Source organism: Scleropages formosus, chromosome 10 (assembly GCF_900964775.1).
Source record: "Scleropages formosus chromosome 10, fSclFor1.1, whole genome shotgun sequence".
In the NCBI taxonomy this organism is placed as follows: domain Eukaryota; kingdom Metazoa; phylum Chordata; class Actinopteri; order Osteoglossiformes; family Osteoglossidae; genus Scleropages; species Scleropages formosus.
In genome coordinates, this window is record NC_041815.1 from 29,890,833 (window position 1) to 29,913,639 (window position 22,807).

Sequence of the window (22,807 nt, forward strand, 5' to 3'; positions counted from 1 at the left end):
GCTGCATGTATCATGCTAATGTAGGACATTGGGGCAGTCTAGGCAGCACCGTCTGATTGGCTGAAGCAGAGTCACATGATGGTACAGGATAGGACTGAGGGCAAGTTGTTGTTGTCGGATTGGTTAAAGCATAGTCACGTGATGGTGCAGGACAGGCCTGAGGGTAGGTTGTTGTTGTCTGATTGGCTGAAGCATAATCACATGATGGTGCAGGATAGGCCTGAGAGCAGGTTGTTGTTGTCTTATTGGCTAAAGCATAGTCATGTGATCGTGCAGGATAGGCCTGAGGGCAAGTTATTGTTGTCTGATTGGCTGAAGCATAGTCATGTGATGGTGCAGGATAGGCCTGAGGGCAAGTTATTGTTGTCTGATTGGCTGAAGCATAGTCATGTGATGGTGCAGGATAGGCCTGATGGCAAGTTATTGTTGTCTGATTGGCTGAAGCATAGTCATGTGATGGTGCAGGATAGGCCTGAGGGCAAGTTATTGTTGTCTGATTGGCTGAAGCATAGTCATGTGATGGTGCAGGATAGGCCTGAGGGCAAGTTATTGTTGTCTGATTGGCTGAAGCATAGTCATGTGATGGTGCAGGATAGGCCTGAGGGCAAATTATTGTTGTCCGATTGGCTGAAGTGTGATCTCACACCAGTTCCTCCTTTGTGCCCAAACACTTCCATTCTGGCACTAAGTGCACCATGAACCACTTTTCCTTCCAGTTTGTTCCTACAATGTCGTAGGAGTGTTCTAATCATTTTTACAAGATGTGTGAGAAGTATTTAAAATATTTTCTGGGTTCCATGTTCAAACATGTCAAGCCATCTCACCAAGTGCCTGAGACCGTGTGGCGTTACTGGAGGCGTGAGGAGGTGCGACCGGGTGCACGTTGTACACGGCTGCTGTTCGAGTGGCTTTGCTGCGCTCCACAGAAGTCGGTCATTAAAAACAACCGTAGACCACAGCGGCTGGAGGGACAGGACCGGAAACGCGTTCAGAAATGCGTGCGCGCGCGCGCTGACAAATTGCATTCCTTGACGGTACACTTCATTTTCTGGCTCATTTCAATGACAGGTGCGTATTTATTGAGTCATTAATCAGAGCTAGGTGATCGCTCGTTAATTATCAGTGATTTATTAATAGGTGATAAATTTGTGCAATAACGATTCTTCATCTCATTTTGTAACCAGATTTTAATCTATTACTTGACATGAGTGCAAGATAACCTTATTTTTGTAAAGAAATTGAATATATGATGTGGAATCCATAGAGAACAAACTAATAAGTGCACAGGTAGAGTCCTGCAGGCACCGTGACCCTGCGGTGACCCCTGAGGGCGCTGGAGTGACGCAGTGCACGTGTGTAAATATTGTACATGCCAAGAATGCAGGAAATTAACTGATTTTTTTTTATTTTTAAGAGATGCACAATGTTTTGTATATCAGGGATGAATAAAGTTTTAACAAAACGCTGTGGAAACGTGTCCTGCTGTGCGCTCTCCCTCCGACGGCCACGTGACGAGCATCGCTCGCCGTTGACCTGCGCGTCACCCGGGTCGAGTCCCACGGGGTCACGCACACTGTGCCAACGAGGTTAATTATGTAATTAATATTAAGAAATTTAGTCCTTTGAACCCCCTTTGGTCTGATGTCTCCATTCCTGACGACCGAAGTCCCCCCAACCCCCCTTTGTCCACACCGCTGTGGACGTGTGATGTGTGTATTCGGTGTCCTGACCCCCGCTGCTCTGACTAACGCTCACTTTTCCCGAGAGCACCGCGGTAACCGCAACTTCTCACCCCTCCAACCTTCGTTTTACCTCCTGAGGCAACAGCTGTGCTGTGGAGGTCAGAGGTCACAGACCCCCCCCCCAAACTTAGTCTGCGATGTGATGAAAGACGAACACACGGTGGTTTGAGCTGCCGTCTTTGGACTCAGGTCACAGGTTCAAATCCCACCTTCTGCTGTAGTATCCTTGATCAAAATACCCTGAACTCACAGTAAAATTTACCCTGCTGGATGAAGGGCCAAGTAGTTTAGCGTTGTCACTCATCCCCTCCCATGGATTGTCCTACTGTTGCTATGGTGATGACACCAAGCTCCTGCTCTCCTGTCCGCTGGAGAACAGACCCTTGGCCTGCCAGCTGGATCGTCCTGCAGATCACAACTTCAACGCTCTCATCTCGCCAACATCATCGGCTAAGATCCTGGGAGTAACGACGGATTCGGGTTTGTCTTTGTTTCAACATATCGAACCCACAACCTGGTCCTGCACATACAGCCTATATAACATCCGCAGGCTCCGCCCCATTTCACAACAGACTCTATGCAACTCCTGCTCCAGACGGGGGGGACGCCCCACTTGGACAACTGAAACTCTCTTCTGTCTGCTCTTCCGACCTCCTCCATCAAACCTCTCCAGCTGATGCAGAATACCGCGGTAGGAGTTGTGGTTGACCTGCCGAAGCTTTCCCACGTATCCCCCTCCTCATCAGGAGTCAGGTGGGCTCGTGTGCTCCGTCATGTCTCGCTGCTCGATGAGTGACCACCAGACACCCACTGTGCATGTGTATGTGCAGCAGTCAGCGACCGCACAGCGACCACCACGTGCAAAGAACATCAATTGTTTTTATTCATCGGTTCAAACAAAGGCAGGAGATGCAACACAGTGGTCATGTACAAACCAAAGGGCAACAGAAGAGAGCAGGGGGGAAAAAAGGGCTCCAACGACTGAACCGCTGGTCGTCCGGTTGGTCCCAGGAGGCTGTCTGAGCAGAGGTCAAAGGTGAGGAGGTCACAGTGACCGCACTGAGGTGGTCTCAACGGCGCCACCTGCCGCCTCTATGTTTGCGGGAGGCACGCTTCCCAGGGGTGGCGCTGCTTGCGGCCGAGGGGCTCCAGCTCCCGGCCAGTCCTAGTAAAGACATGCGGCTCACGTGAGTGACCGTAGGCACCCTGCCACTGAACCGCGGTTACCGTCCGTAAGGGCGGTCAATCTCCTGTGTGGGAGAACGTGGCTTGTGAGCTTCATCTAGCAACTAGCACAACACAGGGTCGCGACCCCACACCCACTCTCCTCTGGATTGGAGTTAACAGAAGAGGGAAGAGCTGGTCGAGAACCGGCGGACCGCCTTTGTTCACCGAGACCACGCTGCGCACGTTCGGACGCATGGAAGGTCGTCCCAAAGAGCCCCTTGGGCGGAACCCTCAGGGGGATTAAGGGACTCTTGACCACGGCGGGGTGGGGGGTCCCGCTATTCAGCAAGCGGAACGGCAGCGGGGCAGGAGGGGGATAAACCCTTTGGACCAGGTTGATGGGAGGGGGCGTGGCCTTGACCGGGAGCGTCCGTCACTCTGACAGCGACGTGGAGTAAAAGACGGCAAAATGTGTGCGTTTGTGTGTACGTGAGCCCCCCCCCCCGCCCCCCACCCCCCACCCCAGACAGCACAGACACTCAGTGTCACCGGATGCCAAGACACCAGAGTGTGTAATCAATTGACCAACTTCTCCCCAGTGAAGGTGCCACCACACACACACACACACTCTCGCTCGCTCTCTTTGGGTGACTCCGCCCCCCCCCCCCGTCCCTCCAGCCTCTCTCTGATGCGACGAAACACACTCTCCATCGACACGGCCTCCGCACACCCCCCCCTCCCCGCCATCGCCGCTGCCCCCCCAGCAGGAGCTGAGATCTGGACCGTCAGAAAAGGGAAATAGAGACGAAGGCACAGCGTTCGAGGTGAACCTGAGTTTGACCCGACATCTGAGCGCCTCACACCTGTGCGCTTCACACGGTCCTTCTTACAAAAATATGACTCTTTACAAAATGTGCACAAAAGTCCTGCTTGGGCGCGACATCGAGCTCCACGAGACTCCACTGCGATCCAACAGGGGGCGCTACTCCCGACCACAACTCCGAGCACAGCGGGAAGGACGCGGAGGGGGGAGCCGAAAGGGCCGTTGGCGCGATGGTGTCCGCTGGTGGACACGGGTATCAGAGTGTCCCGCCGCTGCCCGACACACGCACACGCTCACGCACACACGCACTCACAGAGACATGAGGAGATGATTACTGAGCCACGTGTCTCCTTCCATGTCCTCCTCCTCCTCACACGCCATCTCGTAAGCGGGAAGCCTCGACGTCGGACTGAAGGGTCATGTGGACGGCTGGTCCTACACTCGCGGTTGTTACGGAGACGACGGGGACTACCTGGTGGGCGTGGACACTGTCAATGGGAGGGACTGGCGGAGGGACAGGTCAGCTGCACTTCCTGAGCTGTGGAGCAACACGCTGGTCCTTCACACCCCCCTCCGCACGTCACAAGAAGAGTGCAGCTGTCGCCATGGCGACGCAGCATCACCCTCAGCCCTGTTCACAGAGGCAGCCGCCGCTCCGACCTCCCAGCTGAGGGAGGCGCTTCGGTGCCGTCAGCAGGACCCGGAGGCCCGATACCGACGGGCGGAGCGGCAGGTGGTCACGACCGCTCTCGGCGTGGGTCGTGACCACAACCGCAACATGCGAAGTCACACATCCAAAATAAGGGGGGGGACCACATTTCAGACATTTCTTTAAAATAGTTTTTGTTCAACGGGCCTTTTCACCCACTGGGAACCAAGAAAAGAGATACGGACACGTAGCGTCGTGCAAAGCACAGAGAGCCGAGGCGCACAGCTGGGGGGGCGGTGACGGCGGCGGGGGGGGGACATGTACAAAAATAGAGACTCTGAGACAGAACTCACACCTTCACTGCATCACTGGAAACGAGTGTTTCTGTCTGGGGTTCTTTTTTTGTCTTTTCCACATTTTAAAATCAAACTCTGCACTTCTAGCACTGGAGTGAAACTTCAAGAACATTCCGTTTGAAAAGACGACTGCGCCGGGGAGGGAAAGCGCCCCCCCCCCCCCCGTTAGAAAAGTAGGAGTCGGTGGAGTTGAGAGCCGTTACGACGAGTCGAGAAACAGCGTTTCATCTCGACAGCTTTAGAACATTCCAGCATCTGCTCATATTCTCAAGGTTAATAGTTTGCCATGCTGGGGGTTGGGGGGGGCAGCCATAACCATAAACCGTGCTCAGCCCACGGGGTCATTTCAGCATTTGCGACCACATGCAAAGGACATTCCCTTGTGCATGTCCCGGGCAACGCCCGCCGCACTTCCGCACCGACAGCAGGATTGTTCACTCGCCTCAGGACAGAACACACACTACAAAATATCAAACCAGGCAGGAGATTATCAAACCAGGCGGGGCATTCGCAAGGGGGGGGGGGTCTACAGGCTTTTTGGGGGAGGGGGGCCACAATGAAAGAGTCTAGTTCCCCTGCTCCATCTTCCTACCCCCCCCCTCTTCCTCCTCCGCCTCCTCCTCGAGATCCTCCTCCTCGTCCAAGGACACGACCCCGGAGGAGGCCACGTCGGAGACCTTCCTGCGGCCGCCGTACCCCGGTGACCCGTCCCGGTAGACGCTGTCGAAGTCCTCGGCCGCCGACTCGTCCTCCTCCGGCGACAGGAAGGATTCGGAACAGGAGGCCGAGCAGGAGGAGTCGTCGGCGGCGGCGGCGGCGGCGGCGCGGTGGCCCAAGGGCCGGAAAGCGCAGTCTCCCCGCTGCAAGCCCTGCAGGACGCCCAGGATCTTCGCCGCCAGGTCGGCGGGTGACGCCGGGGAGGCGGGGGGCACCGCAGGACCCCGGAGCAGGGGGTGGTCTTCCAGGCTGCACAGGCTGGAGCAGAGGGCGTCCGGGGAGCCGCCGTCGCCACCCTGAGGACATGCCTGGCCGTGCAGGAGGTCGCGCAGGTAGTGAGGGTACTGCACGCCATCTGTGGGGTGTCCCAGGAATTACCATGGTAAAAAGCGTGGACAAGTCACACTTGTTGTGATTTGAATTCTGAAGTGTTTACAGAAACAATGACATCACTGGGCGTTAACAAAACAAACAACAAAAACGAAAACGGTGGAGTGATGAGGACAGGCCCCCCCCACCCCTGGCGCCGCTCTGCATCGCTATTAAACTTTCATGACGGATGAATGCAGGAGGATCCGGTTGCAAGAGGGAACAAGAAATGTTTAGAGAGGAGGAAAGTAGGGCAGTGGGACAATGGAGTTCAACACCGCGTGTGCGTGAGTGCGGCTCTGCGGCTCTGCGGCTCCGCGTGTCGGACCGCGAGCTCCTGCCCGGGCCGAGTTCCCGGACCCAAACGCACCCCCCCGCTGCCCGCTGTGAAGATGATCTACGCGACCGGTGTCGACGGAGGTATCATTACAGTGTTTATGAGACCGTTTCGCGTTTCTCACGGAACCTCTGCTGCTCAATCGCACACAGACGCCAAATGACCCCGTTTTACCTCGTCTGTCATTGGCCGTTTCGGACACGCGATGTTCTCACGTATTCAACCAAAATCTAATATTAGACGAAGGGCACCTGAGTGAACAAATAACACTTTTTTCTTTATTTACTTAATGAACAAAAGTTCTGGAAAAGCAATTACCCCAATTAAAGGGGTAATTAGTCCGCTCACTGTAACCCTCCTCAGTTTGACCCCCTCCATCAGAGCCAAGCTGCAGTGCAGAGACTCAAGAAGCACATTACACCACAACCAAGGGACTTTCCTGAAAAGACCAGACCCTGGAAAGGGTTGAAGCCATTTCTAAGGCTCTGGGACTCCGCCGAAGCACAGCCAGGGCCATGATCTCTACCACCTGGTACAGTAGGGAGTCATCATCCCAGGATTGGCCAGGCTGCCAAAGTTTCTTCAGGTGCCTCCTCAGCTAAGTGCTTCACGAGTCCCATGATGAGAAAGACACTGGGCAACAATGGGCTTCATGGGAGAAGAGCAAGATGGAAAACACTGCTGACCACGAGAACATAAATGCTCATCTGTCATTTGCCAAGAAGCGCCCTGATGGTCCCCAAGTCTGCTGGGGGAATGCTGTTTGGACAGAGCAGTCCAAAGTGGAGCTTTCTGGACAACATGGGTCCCGTGATATTTGCCATAAAGCAAACACTGTACTCCACAGAGAGAACTTCATACCGGCAGTCGCACGTGGTGGCGGCAGTGTGATGCTCTGGGGATGCTACGCTGTCTCAGGACCTGGATGACTTGCCATAACTGTAGCAATTATGAAATCTGCTCTGCATCAGATAATTGTCCAGTCACCTGTCCACGAGCTGAAGCTGAAGTGTGGTCGGGTCATGCAGCAAGACGGCGATCCGGAACGCAAATCCACACCAGAATACACACCGTAGCTCAATGAAACATTTGGAAGGGTCTAGTCAAAGTCCAGAGCCAAAGCCAAAAGACAATCTGCGGCAGGACCTGAAACAAAAAAGGACTGGTGTGCAACTGCAGGAAGTGTTTGCTTGCAGTCGTTGCAGCTAAAGGTGACGCAACACATTACTTTTCCACACACTGCCAGTTGGTGTTTGTAGGACAACTTTGCTCATTACGTGAAATACATTTTTCAAAAGTCTTCTTTCTTCACTCAGGTTTCCCTTTATGTAACATTAGATTCACGCTGGAGACCAGAGAACATCCCATGTCAGAAATTAGGAAGGAGGAACATGCTTCTGCACAGCACCCTGTCTATGGACACGTACAGTATAGTGTCACAGGTGGGGGCGGGGCTTCTACGGGCAGTAAAATATATGTACGGCTCTGGGGGGGGGGGCGGTATCTGAAAGATTTATAATGGAAATATGTCTCCTATCCCCACAGTTCAGTGACACATATACGCGCGCACACACACTCACAGGCACAGAGATGCTCTCATGAGGGGCCCTCTGCCCTACGTCGGTGTGTGTGTGTGTGTGACCAGATAGACACCTGTTGTCCGAGACGTGTAGGACGTCTCGTTGGCGGGGTAGTCCTCGTCGTACGAGTCGTCGTTGGAGTCCTCTCCGTCCACAGATGACCAGGCACGCAGCTTGGCCTCAGCGATGGCAAACTGCTCAGCAACACCTGGACACAGCACAGTGAGACAGGTGAGAAATTTCTTCTAGAGGGAGCATGTGTATGGACACACACACACACACACACACACACACACACACACACACACACACACAATAAATCATACTTCATCGGCTTTACTGCCCCGGACGCAGTAAAGTTTCCCCGTGTCCCCACTCCGGTTTTCCTTCCGGAGCGTACTGTCGGGCTCCACGTCCTGTCCAGCGCTAAGGTCCAACAGCCGGCATGTCCTGCGGCCCCCCAGGACTGAGGCAGACTGACCCGGCAGCTGTCCAAGCTCACCAAGACACGGGGCTCCGAAAGTATCCCACAGTGGACTGTCTCTCAGGACGCCCGACTCCAGAGCCGTGGCCACCGTCCTGGGTGGACCGTCCCGGTGTCCTCTCGGGAAGCGGATCGGATCGGGGGTGGAGCACAACAGGACAAGGATGGGGGGCGCACAAACACACACACACACACACGTGCCTGGAGATGCCCTTGGTTACTGTGGAAGCCCCTCCAACGCACAAGAGCAGCAGCGTCACGCCAGCTGGACAAGACATGACGCAAATTGACTTGGGGGTCTGCTTGGGGGGACAGACACAGGGGGCAGGGGGCTCCGTCCTGTCCGGCTTGCTCACAGTCTGACCAGGAGGGAGGTGTGTGTGTGTGTGTGTGTGTGTGTGTGTGTGTGTCAGGTGGCTCAAGTCCCAGGACAGAAAGTGCTGTCCAACCCGCGTCTGGACCGGTGTGAGCAGCACCGAGCTGCGTGGAACCGTGCAGCTGCACACACTACACACTACACACACTCTGCCTGCTCCATACGCTCTACGCACACTGCGCTCCGGAGCAAAGTGTCCCCTAACTTCTGCTAGGGAAGCATCACCCGGAGTGAGTATCTGTAACGTGTGCGCGTGAGCGTGTGTGTTGCAGCAGGAGGAGAGCGCGGGACAGCTGCCAGGCGAGCGGCAGGGTACACGACCGCACCTGCCGCAAAGCGGGCCTCTTGCTCCCCCTCTGTTAGGTCCGAGTAGGAGTTGAAGTCGGACTCGAGGGCGGCGGGCGGGTCGCTGGGTTTGGACCAACCCTTCCACTCGATGAGGTGAGCGACGCGGCCCTGCGCCATGGCGGTCGGTTTCGTCACGTGGTCCTTCACCACCTGGGAGATACCTGTGCGCAGAAAGAGCCGCTGGAGTGTCCGTGTCGCACGTTCGCACCCTGCGCGTGCGTGTTTCCGCTGACCGCGCGTGTTTACCTTGTAACGACGACCGGGCCAGCGCCGCGATCTCCTGAATGGTTAACGCTCTTCTCGATTTCGGCAGCATCTCCAGGGTGTCATCAGCATTTACCTGCGAGGAGACGGAGGTGTGAGGACCGGGTCCCGCGGACAGAGACTGACCCCAAACAGGTTTCATCATCAGGTTGTCGTGGCAACACAGAACGCAGTACGATTACCGATGACCTGGACCGAGACACTGATGAACACCAGTAAGAGAGACATTAAGCCACCCCCCCGCACCCCATCCCATCCCTCTGAGGGCCCCCTGCGGGGTCCGGGCAACCGCAGCGCAGACGTTTCGCCGATTCGAGTTGACCGGGGGGATGTCCTCCTCAAACTGACAGCCAGCTGCAACAGAGACGTCGAAGACGCCGCTGGATCGTCTGTCCTCGCGGAAGGACGGAACAAAGGGGCTCGTCGCTCGGCCCGTAACTCCGGGGACAGAATATCGGTCGCTGCCGTGTCGCTGCGCCGCTTCCCCTTTTGTTCTCGCCGCTATAAATAGACCTTCTCTCTCTTTGTAAGTCAGGGCCCTGAATGGACCGAGCGCCGAGCCCCAGACCGTTTACATCGTTTACCGAGGACGCGTCGGAAAGACCTGGAAACACGCGGGCCGGTCGAGCCGTAGCTCGTATTCCCGCCGGTCGGCGCTCCGAGGCAGACGACCCGGTCACGTGAAATGCCCGTCGGAGGACGTCGCCCCCTAATGGCCGCACGGTCAGCGCAGAACGGCGAGTGTCCAGGTGGACGATGGAGGGCCATGGACGTTTCACTCGGGCTCAGGCGTCCATGTACCGCACCCTCCCGGCCCCCCCCTCGACCGCAGTAATGAAAGGTCCGCACTCAGGTCCCGTCCACACGCTCCGGAGTCTGTACCAAAGGGAACAGGTAAAAACACAGTAAGGTGGGCGCGAACACTTTAGACACTAAATGCGGCCGACCGCTGACCGCTCCTGCGACATCGGGGCGACCGCACGGAAATCGCACGAGCTCCGGTCGGTGCCGTGAAGCGCTCCTGACGACCAGGCCCCTCTGGAAACGCGCTGCACCCTGCTCCCCCCACCCCCCGAGTTTCCACTAAAGGTGCGTTGCTATAGCAACCGGTCACCATGGAGCAGCTCCTCCCGGGATGCGCGCTGCGAATCGTGATGACGTCACGCGGATTGTGCCGCACGCTCTGAGAACCAGCAGCAGCGCTGAGATGAGCTGGTGCTGCAAACGCTGAGCGGCGGAGAGGTGCTCTCCTTCAGGTCCTCTCATGTTTACTAGAAATTCCCGAAATCGGTGTCATTGCTCCTTCGGTTACAGCACTTCCCAGTGACCACCAGCTGCTCCTGTTGGACCGGACCGGGTTCAACCGGGATGCCCCGCGCAGCGCTGTGAACAACACACACACACACACACACGGCGACCAGTTTTTCTGCTCCTTTATCCTCATCATTCACTTCTCTGCAATTTGCAAAGAATTTTGACACGCAGCGGCAACGAAAGCTGTTGCTACGAAGACAAGCAGAAGAGAAAATCATGTAAATATGAGGAAGATGATGCCATTTGCTAAAGAATACACTCCGTGTCTCGGCTCGGGTCACACACCTGTCGGCAGCATCTGTGCAGGTTATTTAAGGCTATCAGGGGCAGGTGAAATAAGAGTACAGACCATATTCGTGAGCGAGTTCTCGTTGCCATGGCTACGACCTGCACTTCTGGTCAGTTACACTCCATTTACATATTACACTAATGGATCAGCGCCTTTCAGCAGACCACGGTGCACGGGTTCGACTGCGGCCCCCTGCCTGACACGCACTGCTGTGGAAGCATGGATGCGTCTCCTCCAGATGACATCATCACATAGTGACAGATGCGGCGGCACTCGGGCTCCTCCAGCACCCCTGTGTCCATGCAAACGATGCACCTTACCGCTGGAACGACAGGACATCCCGTCACCTAAATGCAGCAGGTGTGGGACATCAGAGGTCCCGGGGGTCCAAGGGGTATCGTGTCCAGGCACCACAGACAGGGCGCAAGACGAGGCAGCGGAGACGCACCTGGACAACGGGCTGGAGAGGACCTGACAGAGCACAGTCACCTTCACTTTCTTTCTCCGGAGACTGGAAAGTCTGCTCCAGGGGGCTTCTTGTGGTCATCATTACAACTGACCGCTTAGTGTCTGTACTGCTATTCTTCACCTGAGTGTCTTCATTGAGAATCATCTCAGCGTCACATTGACTTATTGCAACGTGTTCTGCCAGCACTTTGCTCTGCGTGTGTGTGTGTGTGTGTGTGTGTGTGTGTGTGTCCACTTTCCCCGTGCATCAATATACTGTCTTATCAGTCATTGGTCGACCGGTCAGTACAAGTATCTCCAGGGCAGGTTCTTCCACTGCTTTTCGTCAAACAGTAACGGACAATTAGGCTCGATGACTTGCGAATAATTTGAAAAGTAAGTGGTCGCGGAACATTCCGGGAGGCCGACGGGGCAGCGGAGAGCACAATTAACGCACATTTGGTTAATGAGAGAATCACGAGGCTCAGAAAACCCGTTTCTGTCTCCCTTCCTCCTGAAAGCCGCGCACATTCTGCTTGTGATGCGTTCGACTTTCCTTGCGACCGTGTGACGGTGTGGACCCGTCCCTTTCCAGGGGGATGAGCGAGTGTGTGAAACGGACCCCGGACATTTGTCCTAAAACATCTGAACTCTCCTCTCCTTCTCCAAGTGAACACTGTGACTGTGTGACCGCGTGACCTGGTGACCGTGTCCTGCTGGACAGCAGTTCCGCCGCTGAGAAACGAGCAGCAGGTTCAACTAAGCCCTCGGGCTTCCTGGAGGGGTCAAAGTCGGGCGAAAGAGGCCCGGCACCCCTACGACTGAGAAGCTCTGCGGTCCACTCACAAAACACACGGTTGAACCGCAGACAAGGGATTTCCTCATCGTTGTCCTTCAGAGCGTCTCCAAGAGGACCAGCTCCCTTTGCTCGTAAGAGACAGGCAGTGCACGTACGTGTTCGTGCGCATCTTCCCCGTGTGTGTGTGTGTCTGTGTGTCAAGCAGCACCATCTTCGCAGACATGCCGAGCGCAACCATGCAGCTGTGCGTGACCGTGTTGGAGTGCGCAGCCCAGAGCCCTTGGCGGGGGGGGGTATGGAGACGGACGGATGAGGAATCGTCCCGTGTCGCCAGGTCAGCTGATCGAAGTGCACAAGTGAACTGTCAAGAAGCCAAAGCCCACGTGGGACGCGGCACAGGCGCTCCCACGGCTCCGTCTGGGTCCGAGACCCGACCACACGACCGCCTGGCCAAACACGACCCAGATCTGAGATGATGAGTGATGAGCTCCTCCTTATGAGAGGAGACGTCGCTCCTCTTCATTCTGCAACGCACAGGCCACGCCCCCTCTGAGAGGAGAGCGGCGGGGCTCTGAGCCTCATCAGCGCCACGGCCATCTCACGTTGCCATGACAACAGGATCGACCCGGTACTGAAGCTGCGTGACTGAAAATGAGCGAATTAGTAAGAAGACAAAGAGCCGCGGAGATCAGTCGATACCGAACGCGTTTATTTACCCCACCCCGCCCGACCCCCCCGCAGCCATTAAACACTTATTGATGGATGAGTGACGGAGCCTCAGAAACCCCGCGAAGCTCCTCGCGCCGCGAGCCGCACCGGATGTCTGGTTGGCGAACGAGACGGACAGATGGACGGGCGGAAGCGGTGAAAGGATCTCGACCTTGTGCTGCTCCTTGTGCTGCTCTGCCGGCGCCGCGCGGGGGGTCCTGCTCACCCCATGGTGCACGTGCCCCTCCTCCAGTTCCCGCCACCGGGGCTCCGGGCACACAGAGCCTGTGAACCACCATCTACTCGGGTTCCTTACGCAGCGTCATCGTAACGCCCCCCCCGGAGCGCGCTCGCAAAGTTGTTGTCATGGAAACGGAACAGAAACCCTCCTTGATGCACGCTCTGTGTGGAAATTTGTGGAGGTTTGACACAAACAAGAATGCAACCGGGCTCAGACAATTAATAATAAATGTAGAAAAAGAAATTTCAAAAATGGTAATTTATTCATTTAAATTTAAATAGTTAATTTAAACTAGATAGATAGATAGATAGATAGATAGATAGATAGATAGATAGATAGAGTTCTGGTAGAACAGTGTACTAGTGTAACAGTGAAACGCCATATAACATATAAAATTGTAAAAATGAAACTGTGTCAATGAGACACTGTACTGGAGAAACAGTGTATCGGCGTGCTGGTGAAACGGTGTATTGGTGATGAAATGGTATATCAATGTACTGGTGAAACAGAATATCGGCGAAACGGTGTATCAGCGTGTTGGTGAAACGGTGTATCGGGGCACACACACACACACATTTTCAGAACCGCTTGTCCCATACGGGGTCGCGGGGAACCGGAGCCTACCCGGTAACACAGGGCGTAAGGCCGGAGGGAGAGAGGACACACCCAGGACGGGACGCCAGTCCGTCGCAAGGCACCCCAAGCGGGACTTGAACCCCAGACCTACCGGAGAGCAGGACCGTGGTCCAACCCACTGCGCCACCGCACCCCCCATTGTGTATCGGCACACTTGTGATGAAATGGTGTATTGGTGTGTTGGTGGTGAAACGGTGTATCGGTGTATCAGTGTGTTGCTGAAATGGTGTTTCGGCACACTGGTGAAACGGTGTTTCGGCACACTGGTGATGAAATGGTGTATCAACGTACTGGTGAAACAGTGTATCGGTGTATCAGTGTAGTGGTGAAACGGTGTATCGGTGTGTTGGTGAAACGGTGTATCGGCACACTGGTGAAATGGTGTATCGGTATGTTGGTGGTGAAACGGTGTATCAACGTACTGGTGAAACGGTGTATCGGTGTGTTGATGAAACGGTGTATCGGCATACTGGTGAAACGGTGTATCGGCACACTGGTGATGAAATGGTGTATTGGCGTGTTGGTGAAACGGTGTATCGGTATGTTGGTGAAATGGTGTATCAAGGTACTGGTGAAACGGTGTTTCGGCACACTGGTGAAACGGTGTATCGGCGTGTTGGTGGTGAAATGGTGTTTCGGCACAATGGTGAAACGGTGTATCGGTGCATCAGTGTAACATGTTTTAAGCTCCTTGTTTCTCTTTATTTCACTTCTTATGCTTGTGATATAATAAAAATCATCTTTTACATAAAGTGACTTTTACATGGAGGAGCAGGATCTTGAATCATATTTACAGGCCTGTTTAGACGGCGAGAGAAACGGGATGAGAGCTGAGGGACGGAGCCCTTTTTCCTCCTCGCCCTTCACATGTGTGTAAAGAGACACGTCCACTGTCCACATCACTTACAAGGACTCACTGTGCAGTGCAGCAGAACTGGGGACCAAATCACAGAAAGGTGTTTATTTTCTTCTTCTTCATTATTATTATTATTATTATTATTATTATTATTATTAGTAGTAGTAGTAGTAGTAGTATTACTGGTTTGCCTGTTTGTGAGCAAGGCAGGAGAGGCTCTCACACCCCCGAGTGGAGGACAAGAGCAGAACCGCCTTTTGCGCTGCAGGATCAACAACAACAACAACAACAACAACAACAACAACGGAAACTCCTCCGCCGTCACTGCGCTCACATCACGTGCGGATTCCTCCTGCCCATGATCACATCAGTCATCACGGTCACCGCTTGGTCTCGCGCCCAGGTGCGCTGCCGAACCTCCCCCGCCGTCTCGTTGTGAACATGACCCCGTCACCGGAGCCCCAATGCGGTCAAAGCCCCGCCATAGGGGTCTTGCGGGGGGGGCTTCACCACCGCACCGCCACCCGCAAACCGGCCCGGCGGCCTCGCGAGGTCCACCTACCGGGGGGGGGGTCGGTAATGGGTGCGCGCAGCGCGGCGCTGTGTCACACACGGACGGAGCGAACTGGGGTGACCGAGCGGTGTGTGTGTGCGCGTGTGTCGGTACACAGAAATCTGCGAGTGTGAAGGAGCCCGAACGGCCCGATCGAGTCCCGCTGTGCTCGAATCCCGGTTCTCGTACCTCACGAAGGGACGTCTCCTCCTTCTGTCCGTCCTCCTGAAGCCCGGCGGGGGTCCGCAGGGGGTCCGCAGGGGGTCCGCCCACTCGTGTCGGGCGCTTTCCTCTCGGTGTCTTATCCTTTCTCCGCGTCTGTCTTCATCAGCGCGCGCGAGCGCCTGTGTGTGTGTGTGTGTGTGTGTGGGGGCAATGTCGGTGTGTGTCCTGCTCGTCACCGGCGTGAGGACGAAGCGACGACAGGCAGCAGCGGCTCCGGCATCACCAGCATCATCATCGGCCTCCCTCCTCGGCGTCTCCGTGTCCGTGTCCCCCCCCCCGTCCCTCTGTTTCGCGAGCGACCGTTGCGTTCACACTCGGCTGCACACACCGAAGCGCGCTGACATAGACGACGTCTGGAGCTTCCTGTCCGCGTTCGGCGCGCGCCCTCTGTCCCGCCGGGGTCGCTCCTCGAGACGGTGGCGCGCGCGTCGAGCGTCGGTGCGCGTCTCGCGCGGAACAGGACGTATAAATCAGGGTGTTTTTTCTAAGACGGAGCGCAGCCGGCTCTGATTGGAGGAAGGCGTCGAACTGCCGGGGGGGGGCGTTTCAGAAATGGAAAAACATCATCATCATCATCAACATCATCATCATCATCACCGGTAGCAGCGCGAGCGGCTCCTCTGCCACCTCTCCGAGGAGCAACAGGATCTCGGCTGAAAAAAACTGTTTAAAACCCATAGAGGCGCCGCGCGCCGCAACAATATTACACTTTAAAATCCAAAATCATCATGTGTAATAAGATCATATTTCCTCGAAATGCCCGCTGTGCGGAAACACACCGTCCCGAGAGGGTCGATAACCCCCCCTTCCCTCCCCGTTATTGTTCATCATCGTGAAGTGACATAACTGCACATGAAAGGCTCCCGCGCGCCGCTCACTGTCGCCCATCACGCGTGCATTCATGTCTTTTCATATATTATAAGCATGTATGTGGAAGGCGTTGGGTCCGAGTCCTGCTCCCGGCGCGCGCCACCGACCCGCGGGGGTCGAAACGCGCCTGTTTGTGACAGCAAACAAAACCCACGGAGGTGAGGCGGTGTGTGTATATATATATATATATATATTATATATACATACACACACACTTCATTATTCGTCTGACACTTTCCTCCGAAGTCACGTACCACGTTATGTGTCTGCACACCGCTGTTTACACTGATTTACCCTTTTTATACATCACGCCGGTACATACTGTATTAGTTCGGGGTAAGTTCCCTAGCAGCAGCTGGGATTCGACCCAATCACCTTCGGATTGGACAGCAGCGGCTCGAACCACTACGCCACCTGCTGTACTGCGGCCCTGTACTCCGTTCGAACCCGTAACCCAACACGCCACACTCCCGAATCACGACCCAAACCCCTCATCCATCAGTCCTGAAGCCAAACGCGAGTCCTGACGGGGGTTCGAGTGACGGACGAAGGACTGACTCCGCCCCCGGCCGGGTTCAGAGTGGGGCGTCGGCAGGTGAGGCTCGGAACACCAGACCTGTGGGGGGGTCTTTCCATCGAGTCGTCACCCATTTTTGTGTGTTGAATAAGTGGCCATAAAGAAATATACCGACCCCCCCCCGACCCCACCCCACACCCCAATATTTCAGATTCAACAGGAGATGAAGGCGATGCCGCATTGAAAGATTCTTGTGTTTTAGCGCCACCTACTGGCGCCTCTTCCTACCGCAGCATGAGGCTCCATCTGAAAGCCAGGCGCAGAGCTCTGCGAGGGGGGCTGGGTGCGCGACCCTGGTGGGTCCCTGGTGGGTCCCTGGTGGGCCCCGAACCTCCGCGCGGGACAGAACCGAGGGTCACACGCAGTACTGTAGCCCGGAATTCAGGATGTTGGTTCGGTACCCGGATGGTCCTGCATTCGGTACTCTGATGGGCATCAGTTCAGTACCTGCAGGGGTCGTGTGACACCAGAGTATCGGGTCACTTATTGCCTAAAGCGCCATATGAAGAATAAGAGAATAATAGAGATATTAGAGAAAAAAAATAACAGTGTTAGGAGTAAATATTCACTTGTTCCGTGGTGAGGTTAGGGTTAGGTTTGGGTTCGGTTAAGATGAGGGTTACGGTTAGGGTTTGTTTGCTCTCCGGTGCTGCAGTAAAATCTTATGAAAATGGACTGGAGGGCAGAGGAAAGGACCCTTCCTCTCTCAGAGGCCCCCTGTCCTACAGCATCTCCTCACTGCCCTGCACATGATGGACCATGAAGGATCTACACATGACCCTACAGGTGAGGTTCGAGATACCTGTCCAACAGGCAGAGACATGGCGAGAAACAGGACTCAAAGCTTAATTTAAATCTTAACTTAAACTTAAAACTTAAAAGTGTGTTCCACTGATGTATGGATGAGTGACCCAGTGTAAGTAGTGTATCTAGCAGTGTAAGTCACTGCGGTGAAAAGGTGTGTGGGCTGATAACCCTACACAGAGATCACTGGACACTACATAGAGTTCATTGGAAGTCGCTTTGGAGAAAAGTATCTGCTAAATGAATAAATGTAAATGTAAATGTAAATAGGGGGGCGCGGTGGCGCAGTGGGTTGGCCCACAGTCCTGCTCTCTGGTGGGTCTGGGGTTCGAGTCCCGTTTGGGGTGCCTTGCGACGGACTGGCGTCCCGTCCTGGGTGTGTCCCCTCCCCCTCTGGCCTTATGCCCTGTGTTGCCGGGTTAGGCTCCGGTTCCCCCGTGACCCCGTAAGGGACAAGTGGTTCTGAAAATGTGTGTGTGTGTGTGTGTAAATGTAAATAAAACAGCAGTGTGGGAGGAGCTATCTGTGGAGTAGGAGGAGCTACACACTGGGTGGAGCTATCTACAAAGTGGGTGGGGCTACGCACTGGGAGGAGCTAGCTGCATAATAGGTGGGATTATCTGCATAATAGGAGGGGTTTTTAGTGTGATGCCAGTTGTGACTTCTGACCTCCACATCCTGTGAAGATGGGACACAGAAAGCATGAGAGTGCCCCCATGCTCATCCTTTGCACCATTTATTAATCACTGTTTTTTCATACACAACACAAATATGTTTTCTTTATCAAATTTAATCCAATTAAAAACACTTACATCTCCACATTTCTCACTAAAATCCTCATAATAGCAAGACATAATTCACGTGTTGTGTTTTCACACGGATTGGGGCGTCACGCTGCTGCTCCATTCAGCGGAGCAGGTTCTGCAGCACGGGGACAAGAACAGCGATGAGCCAGGCAGCAGGCGAAGTGGGGGCGGAGCTCCGTGGAATGGGGGGCGTGGTTTCACAGTGGCTCTGGTCATCGCCGATGCATGCGGCGAAGGCCAGTGCATGTGGGATGTAACTCTGCTCCTGCACTCCGTGGAACAGGTGAGCCATGGGGCCCCGGGCCAGGACCGCAACGTCCTCCCCCCCGTGGGTCTCAGACTCGGTGGGCACCGCCGCCTGTTGGATGTAGTCCTTCGACTCTGGGACCGAGAGAGAGAGAGAGAGAGAGAGACGGAGAAACGGGGGGGAGGAGGAAGAGGACGAGCAGGAAGAGAAGAGGCACGGTCATTTCCACTCTCCCTGGACCAGTGGGACCCGCGGGAGGAGCACGAGACGACGCGCCACACCTGTGTCCACGCCCCGGATGTCGGGCCGCTTGTTGTTGACGATTTTATGACCGGGACCGTTTCCGTACATCAGCGTGGTGTAGGGCATCATGTCCTTGCCGAACAATGGAGATTTCCCTGCGGGGGAGGGGCGTGTCTGAGCAGTCGGTCCAACTGCGGTCAAGGACAAGTCGGAGACTCGGCCGCCTACCCAGAATGCTGTTCCCCCGGAACGGGAAGCCGTTGAAGGTGAATGAGTGGGAGTGGTCAGCGGTCACCATGGTCAGGGTGTCGCCGTCGCCCGTCAGCTCCAGCGCTCGGCCCACAGCGTTGTCCAGCTCCACGGTCTCATGCAGAGCCATGGAAGCTCGGCTGGCATGGTGTCCCTGGTCGATGCGTCCGCCTGGGGGATGGGATGCGGGGGGTCATCGCAGCGGTCCTAGTGGTCATCCAATTCAGACTTTATGGCAACTTGAGAGCCTCTCTAGGGCGGTCGTTGCCCCCTGGTAACACTTGGTCCTTTCCCAGCCCCGGCAGGGAAACTCAAGAGCATGATGGCGCCCCCTGCTGGGGCTCCAAAGCCAGTGTGGTCATCAAGCCCCAAGTAACAAGCAACTGAGTTGTGTTGCGGTCGTCAAGGGGTCAGCGAACCTGACCGCAGGCTGCTCAGCGGAAACTCACCTTCCACCAGAAGGAAGAAGCCCTTTGGGTTCTTCTGCAGGATGCGGATCGCCTTCTCCGTGGTGTCGCTGAGGGGGGGGTCCATGCTGAGGTCTCTCTCGAGCTCGTAGCGCAGGTCCCCGGGTTCGAACAAAGCTGCAGGCGAGCGACGACCACATTTCAGCGGAAAGTGCCGGTGCGTGACCGCATTCCTCAGGTCGAGCCGCACGCTGAACTCACCCAAGAGGTAGTCGGTGGTGGCCGGGTCCACGGCGTCAAAGTCCGTTCGGTTCCACACGTATCGGGCCACCTGGGGGGAGCGGGGGGGAGGGGGGGGGCACGCAGGGTTAGCGCACGACGTGTGCGGTTGTGCAGCAGTTATGTCACCAACAGGAGGACGCATGGACCGCTGCCCCCCCGGAACCCCTCCCTCCAACTACAGAGATGATTAAAGTGATGGACATCGACATCGACATGGGGGGTGGGGGACATAGCAGTCAGCCGGCCTCCTTTGGATTGGCAGGTTGCAGGTTCGAATCCCACTTCCTTCTGCAGTACCCTCGATCAAGGCACTACACTGGTACAGTAAAAATGACCCCTTATATAAGTCAAATAAACGTGAATAAATATGAAACGTGTGTGTGTGTCTGTGTGTGCACGCGTGCGCATGGACCACGTTGTTCTTCACCTTCCCCCCCTTCGTGTGCTGCCACTCGGAGATGAGGTTCCTCCCGTCGGAGCGCCTCCCCCTGGCCGACGGGTCCAGTGGGTACTCGGGGTCCCTCGTGCCCTTCGGGGTCATGTACTTCCTTCCTCCTCCGATGATCACCTGACGGGAAGGAGGCGAGGCTGAGCGCACCCACTCTGCAGTGAGACAAGGTGAAACACCCCGTGTGAGTGCAGGGTCGAGTCCTTACGTCGATGTCCGTGTTGCTGAGCAGCTGCGCCGCAATGTCCCTGCAGCCCTGGGCTTTGGCCGCCGCCGGCATGTCCGTGTCGCAGTACCACTTGCGGCTGGCGCTGTGGGCGTAGGCGGCGGCGGGCGTGGCGTGCTGCACCCTGGTTGTCGTGACGATGCCCACCGATTTGCCTGGTAGGAAGAGACCGCGGTAAGAGACCGAGGCACTGGGGGGGCGGAGCTGACCCGCCTACCGGCCCCGGCCCCGCCCCCCTCCTGCCGCCAGCCCGGCACGCTCGGCGGTTCAGCGCAGCCTACGTGAGGTTTCGGAAGACTCCCTGCGCCCCCGTGGAAACTGCACCGCCCACTCAGCCCCCCCATGCCGTAGTAATATACGCCTCAGGACCAGGTGGCGCCAGGGAGCGCAGCGGTTAGAGCTCAGTGTCTGCCTTCCATTCAAAGGACCTGGGTTCAAAACCCACTGTCTCCCATAGTAACCCTGATCAAGGTGCTAAACCCCGTAAGGAGGCAGTAAAAATTACCCTGCTCTATAAAAGGGTAAATTGGTGTAAGTAGCTCTGAAGACAAACATCAGCTAAATGATATAGATAGGTGAATTAATGAACAACAGAAGAATATTTAAAAAACTAAATGAGCAGGCCACCCCCCACCCCCCACCCCCCAACTCTCTTCTCACCTGCGTCTTTGGCCCATTTCAGGATGGATGTCACCTCATTGCCCTTCTGGGAGCGACACGCTCCGTTGCGCCCGGCCGCACTCAGCCCCACCGTGTTCAGGTTCGCCTTGACGCCACACAGGTAGGCCGTTGCCGTGGCGGCGCTGTCCGGGATCTGGAAGTCGACGGCGTACACCTGGGGGGGTAAACGTGGGACGCGAACCCACGGGTGGGAGGAGAGCGCAGAGCTGCCGTCCGCATGACAAACAGACCAAGTGCACGGTGTGACGGGAAGCGTGCGTGTGGAGCGGTGGGGGGGTGGCATGTGCCAGAGTGTCCTAACCATTAGCATGTAGACAGCAGGTGAGACATGTGGCTCTGCTGTTCCAGCTGATCTGAATGTTCAGGTGTGCAGCACCTGGGGGGTCCAGCTGATCAGAACTTGCCAGTGTGTGTGTGAGCGTGTGAGCGAGCTATACCTTTGCTCAGACACACTGAGGTGCCCCCACGCGGTACTTTGACCTACCTGCTTGTGGGAAGTGTGTAATACCTTGGCCAGCTTTCAGTGTTTGTGTGTCTGTACACATCACACCTCGATCTGTGGTACACACAGTTGTGTGTGTGTGTGTGTGTGTGTGTGAGGTACCTTGACCAGGCCCACATAAGGGAAAGTGTCCATGTTCATGATGGTCTCCTCTCCGGTGCGGTTCTGCAGCTGACCCTTGAGGATGCGGGCAGCAGTGACCGTGGTGATGCCCATCCCTGTGGGCAAAGCGAGGAATGCTGGGAAACGGCAGCGTTTCGACACACGCGGAGGGCAGCATCGGGGCCCCCAGAGGGTGCGGACTGCGCTCGGCCTGCGTGACGGACACCGCGCCATCGCTCTCACCGTCCCCCACAAAGAGCACAATGTTCTTGGCCACGTTGGTGTTGAGTTTGCGGTCGAGCGCCAGGCGTAGGACCGCTCGCGCCTGCTGCCGCCAGAACTCTGGCTTTTCTTCTTCGGCTGCCGGCGACAGGGATAGTGACGGTCACAGCCACGGCCGCGCTCAAAAAGAACCCCAACTCGCCTCATGGTGCCTTCCTTACCTGGATGGACGGTCATAATGAGCAGGACCAGACACGCGACGCTCAGGGGCAAAAATGCCATGACCGTGGTTGCAGGACCCGTGCTCTCAGGCTCCGTACACACGGGACAGTACAGCGTCGCCCGGAGTGCCCCTCCCCCCTCCTGCCAATCATATGATGAATCTTATTACGGTCATAAACATTAGCTAATGGTGGCCAAGCCACGCCCACCAGCAAACGAAGGCGCACCTTAACGAGCCCTTAACAACAGAGCTGGGGGGAGACAACATTGGTTTTTCAGGCCTGGACATGAATGGTTAAGGGTGCCGGTCACTGACTGGGAGCCCCTTGACCACCAGCCCACTGGGCACTGGAGAAACGAACCCAAAAACAAACTCCCTGCTTCTCCCTGGGCCACGGACTGCATCGCGGAGGAGCGTTTTTTCCGGAACCTTCCCGGAACGCTGACATATTAATAATTAACGCATTAATAAAAGCACAGGAGTTCAAGGAGAGCTGTTACGTAAGAGGTGGCAGCTTTTTGATGGGTGACCTCTGACCCCCTGCAGACATGTGTGGTCTTCTCACACCTTGGTGGCACAGCGCCCCCCAGTGGACAGTGCAGATCAGCACCACCTTCGCTTCCTTTGCATTTAGCTAC

At 55.8% G+C, this 22,807-nt stretch overlaps 2 protein-coding genes across 2 annotated transcripts; both read right to left on the bottom strand.

Moving 5' to 3' along the window:
• Positions 1 to 3,412: 3,412 nt before the first annotated feature.
• On the bottom strand, positions 3,413 to 15,734 carry LOC108932239 (protein FAM131A-like). Its single transcript, XM_029255395.1, has 5 exons — positions 15,245 to 15,734; positions 9,195 to 9,288; positions 8,927 to 9,109; positions 7,814 to 7,948; positions 3,413 to 5,809 (listed from the first exon to the last, which is right to left on the bottom strand). Exons 2-5 carry the CDS (start codon positions 9,262 to 9,264, stop codon positions 5,304 to 5,306), a joined length of 894 nt encoding a protein of 297 aa, XP_029111228.1. The 5' UTR covers positions 9,265 to 9,288; positions 15,245 to 15,734; the 3' UTR covers positions 3,413 to 5,303.
• A 2,572-nt stretch (positions 15,735 to 18,306) lies between these two features.
• Positions 18,307 to 22,228, bottom strand: alp3 (alkaline phosphatase 3). Its single transcript, XM_029255893.1, has 11 exons — positions 22,168 to 22,228; positions 21,968 to 22,084; positions 21,725 to 21,840; positions 21,100 to 21,274; positions 20,422 to 20,594; positions 20,193 to 20,333; positions 19,745 to 19,814; positions 19,526 to 19,660; positions 19,056 to 19,247; positions 18,866 to 18,982; positions 18,307 to 18,718 (listed from the first exon to the last, which is right to left on the bottom strand). The coding sequence occupies exons 1-11, from the start codon at positions 22,226 to 22,228 to the stop codon at positions 18,438 to 18,440; spliced, it is 1,578 nt and encodes a 525-aa protein (XP_029111726.1). The 3' UTR covers positions 18,307 to 18,437.
• Between the last annotated feature and the right edge of the window lie 579 nt (positions 22,229 to 22,807).

What these genes read in the sequence shown, in the direction of transcription:
- LOC108932239 (XM_029255395.1), bottom strand. Translation starts at nt 9,264, where the DNA reads ATGCTGCCGAAATCGAGAAGAGCGTTAACCATTCAGGAGATCGCGGCG. An exon ending in GGCCCGGTCGTCGTTACAAG is followed by an intron (nt 9,110 to 9,194) that starts GTAAACACGCGC and finishes TTCTGCGCACAG; the next exon opens with GTATCTCCCAGGTGGTGAAG. An exon ending in AGAGGCCCGCTTTGCGGCAG is followed by an intron (nt 7,949 to 8,926) that starts GTGCGGTCGTGT and finishes TGCTGTGTCCAG; the next exon opens with GTGTTGCTGAGCAGTTTGCC.
- alp3 (XM_029255893.1), bottom strand. Translation starts at nt 22,228, where the DNA reads ATGGCATTTTTGCCCCTGAGCGTCGCGTGTCTGGTCCTGCTCATTATG. An exon ending in TCAGCAACACGGACATCGAC is followed by an intron (nt 20,334 to 20,421) that starts GTAAGGACTCGA and finishes CCTTCCCGTCAG; the next exon opens with GTGATCATCGGAGGAGGAAG. An exon ending in CTTCTTCCTTCTGGTGGAAG is followed by an intron (nt 19,248 to 19,525) that starts GTGAGTTTCCGC and finishes CCCATCCCCCAG; the next exon opens with GCGGACGCATCGACCAGGGA.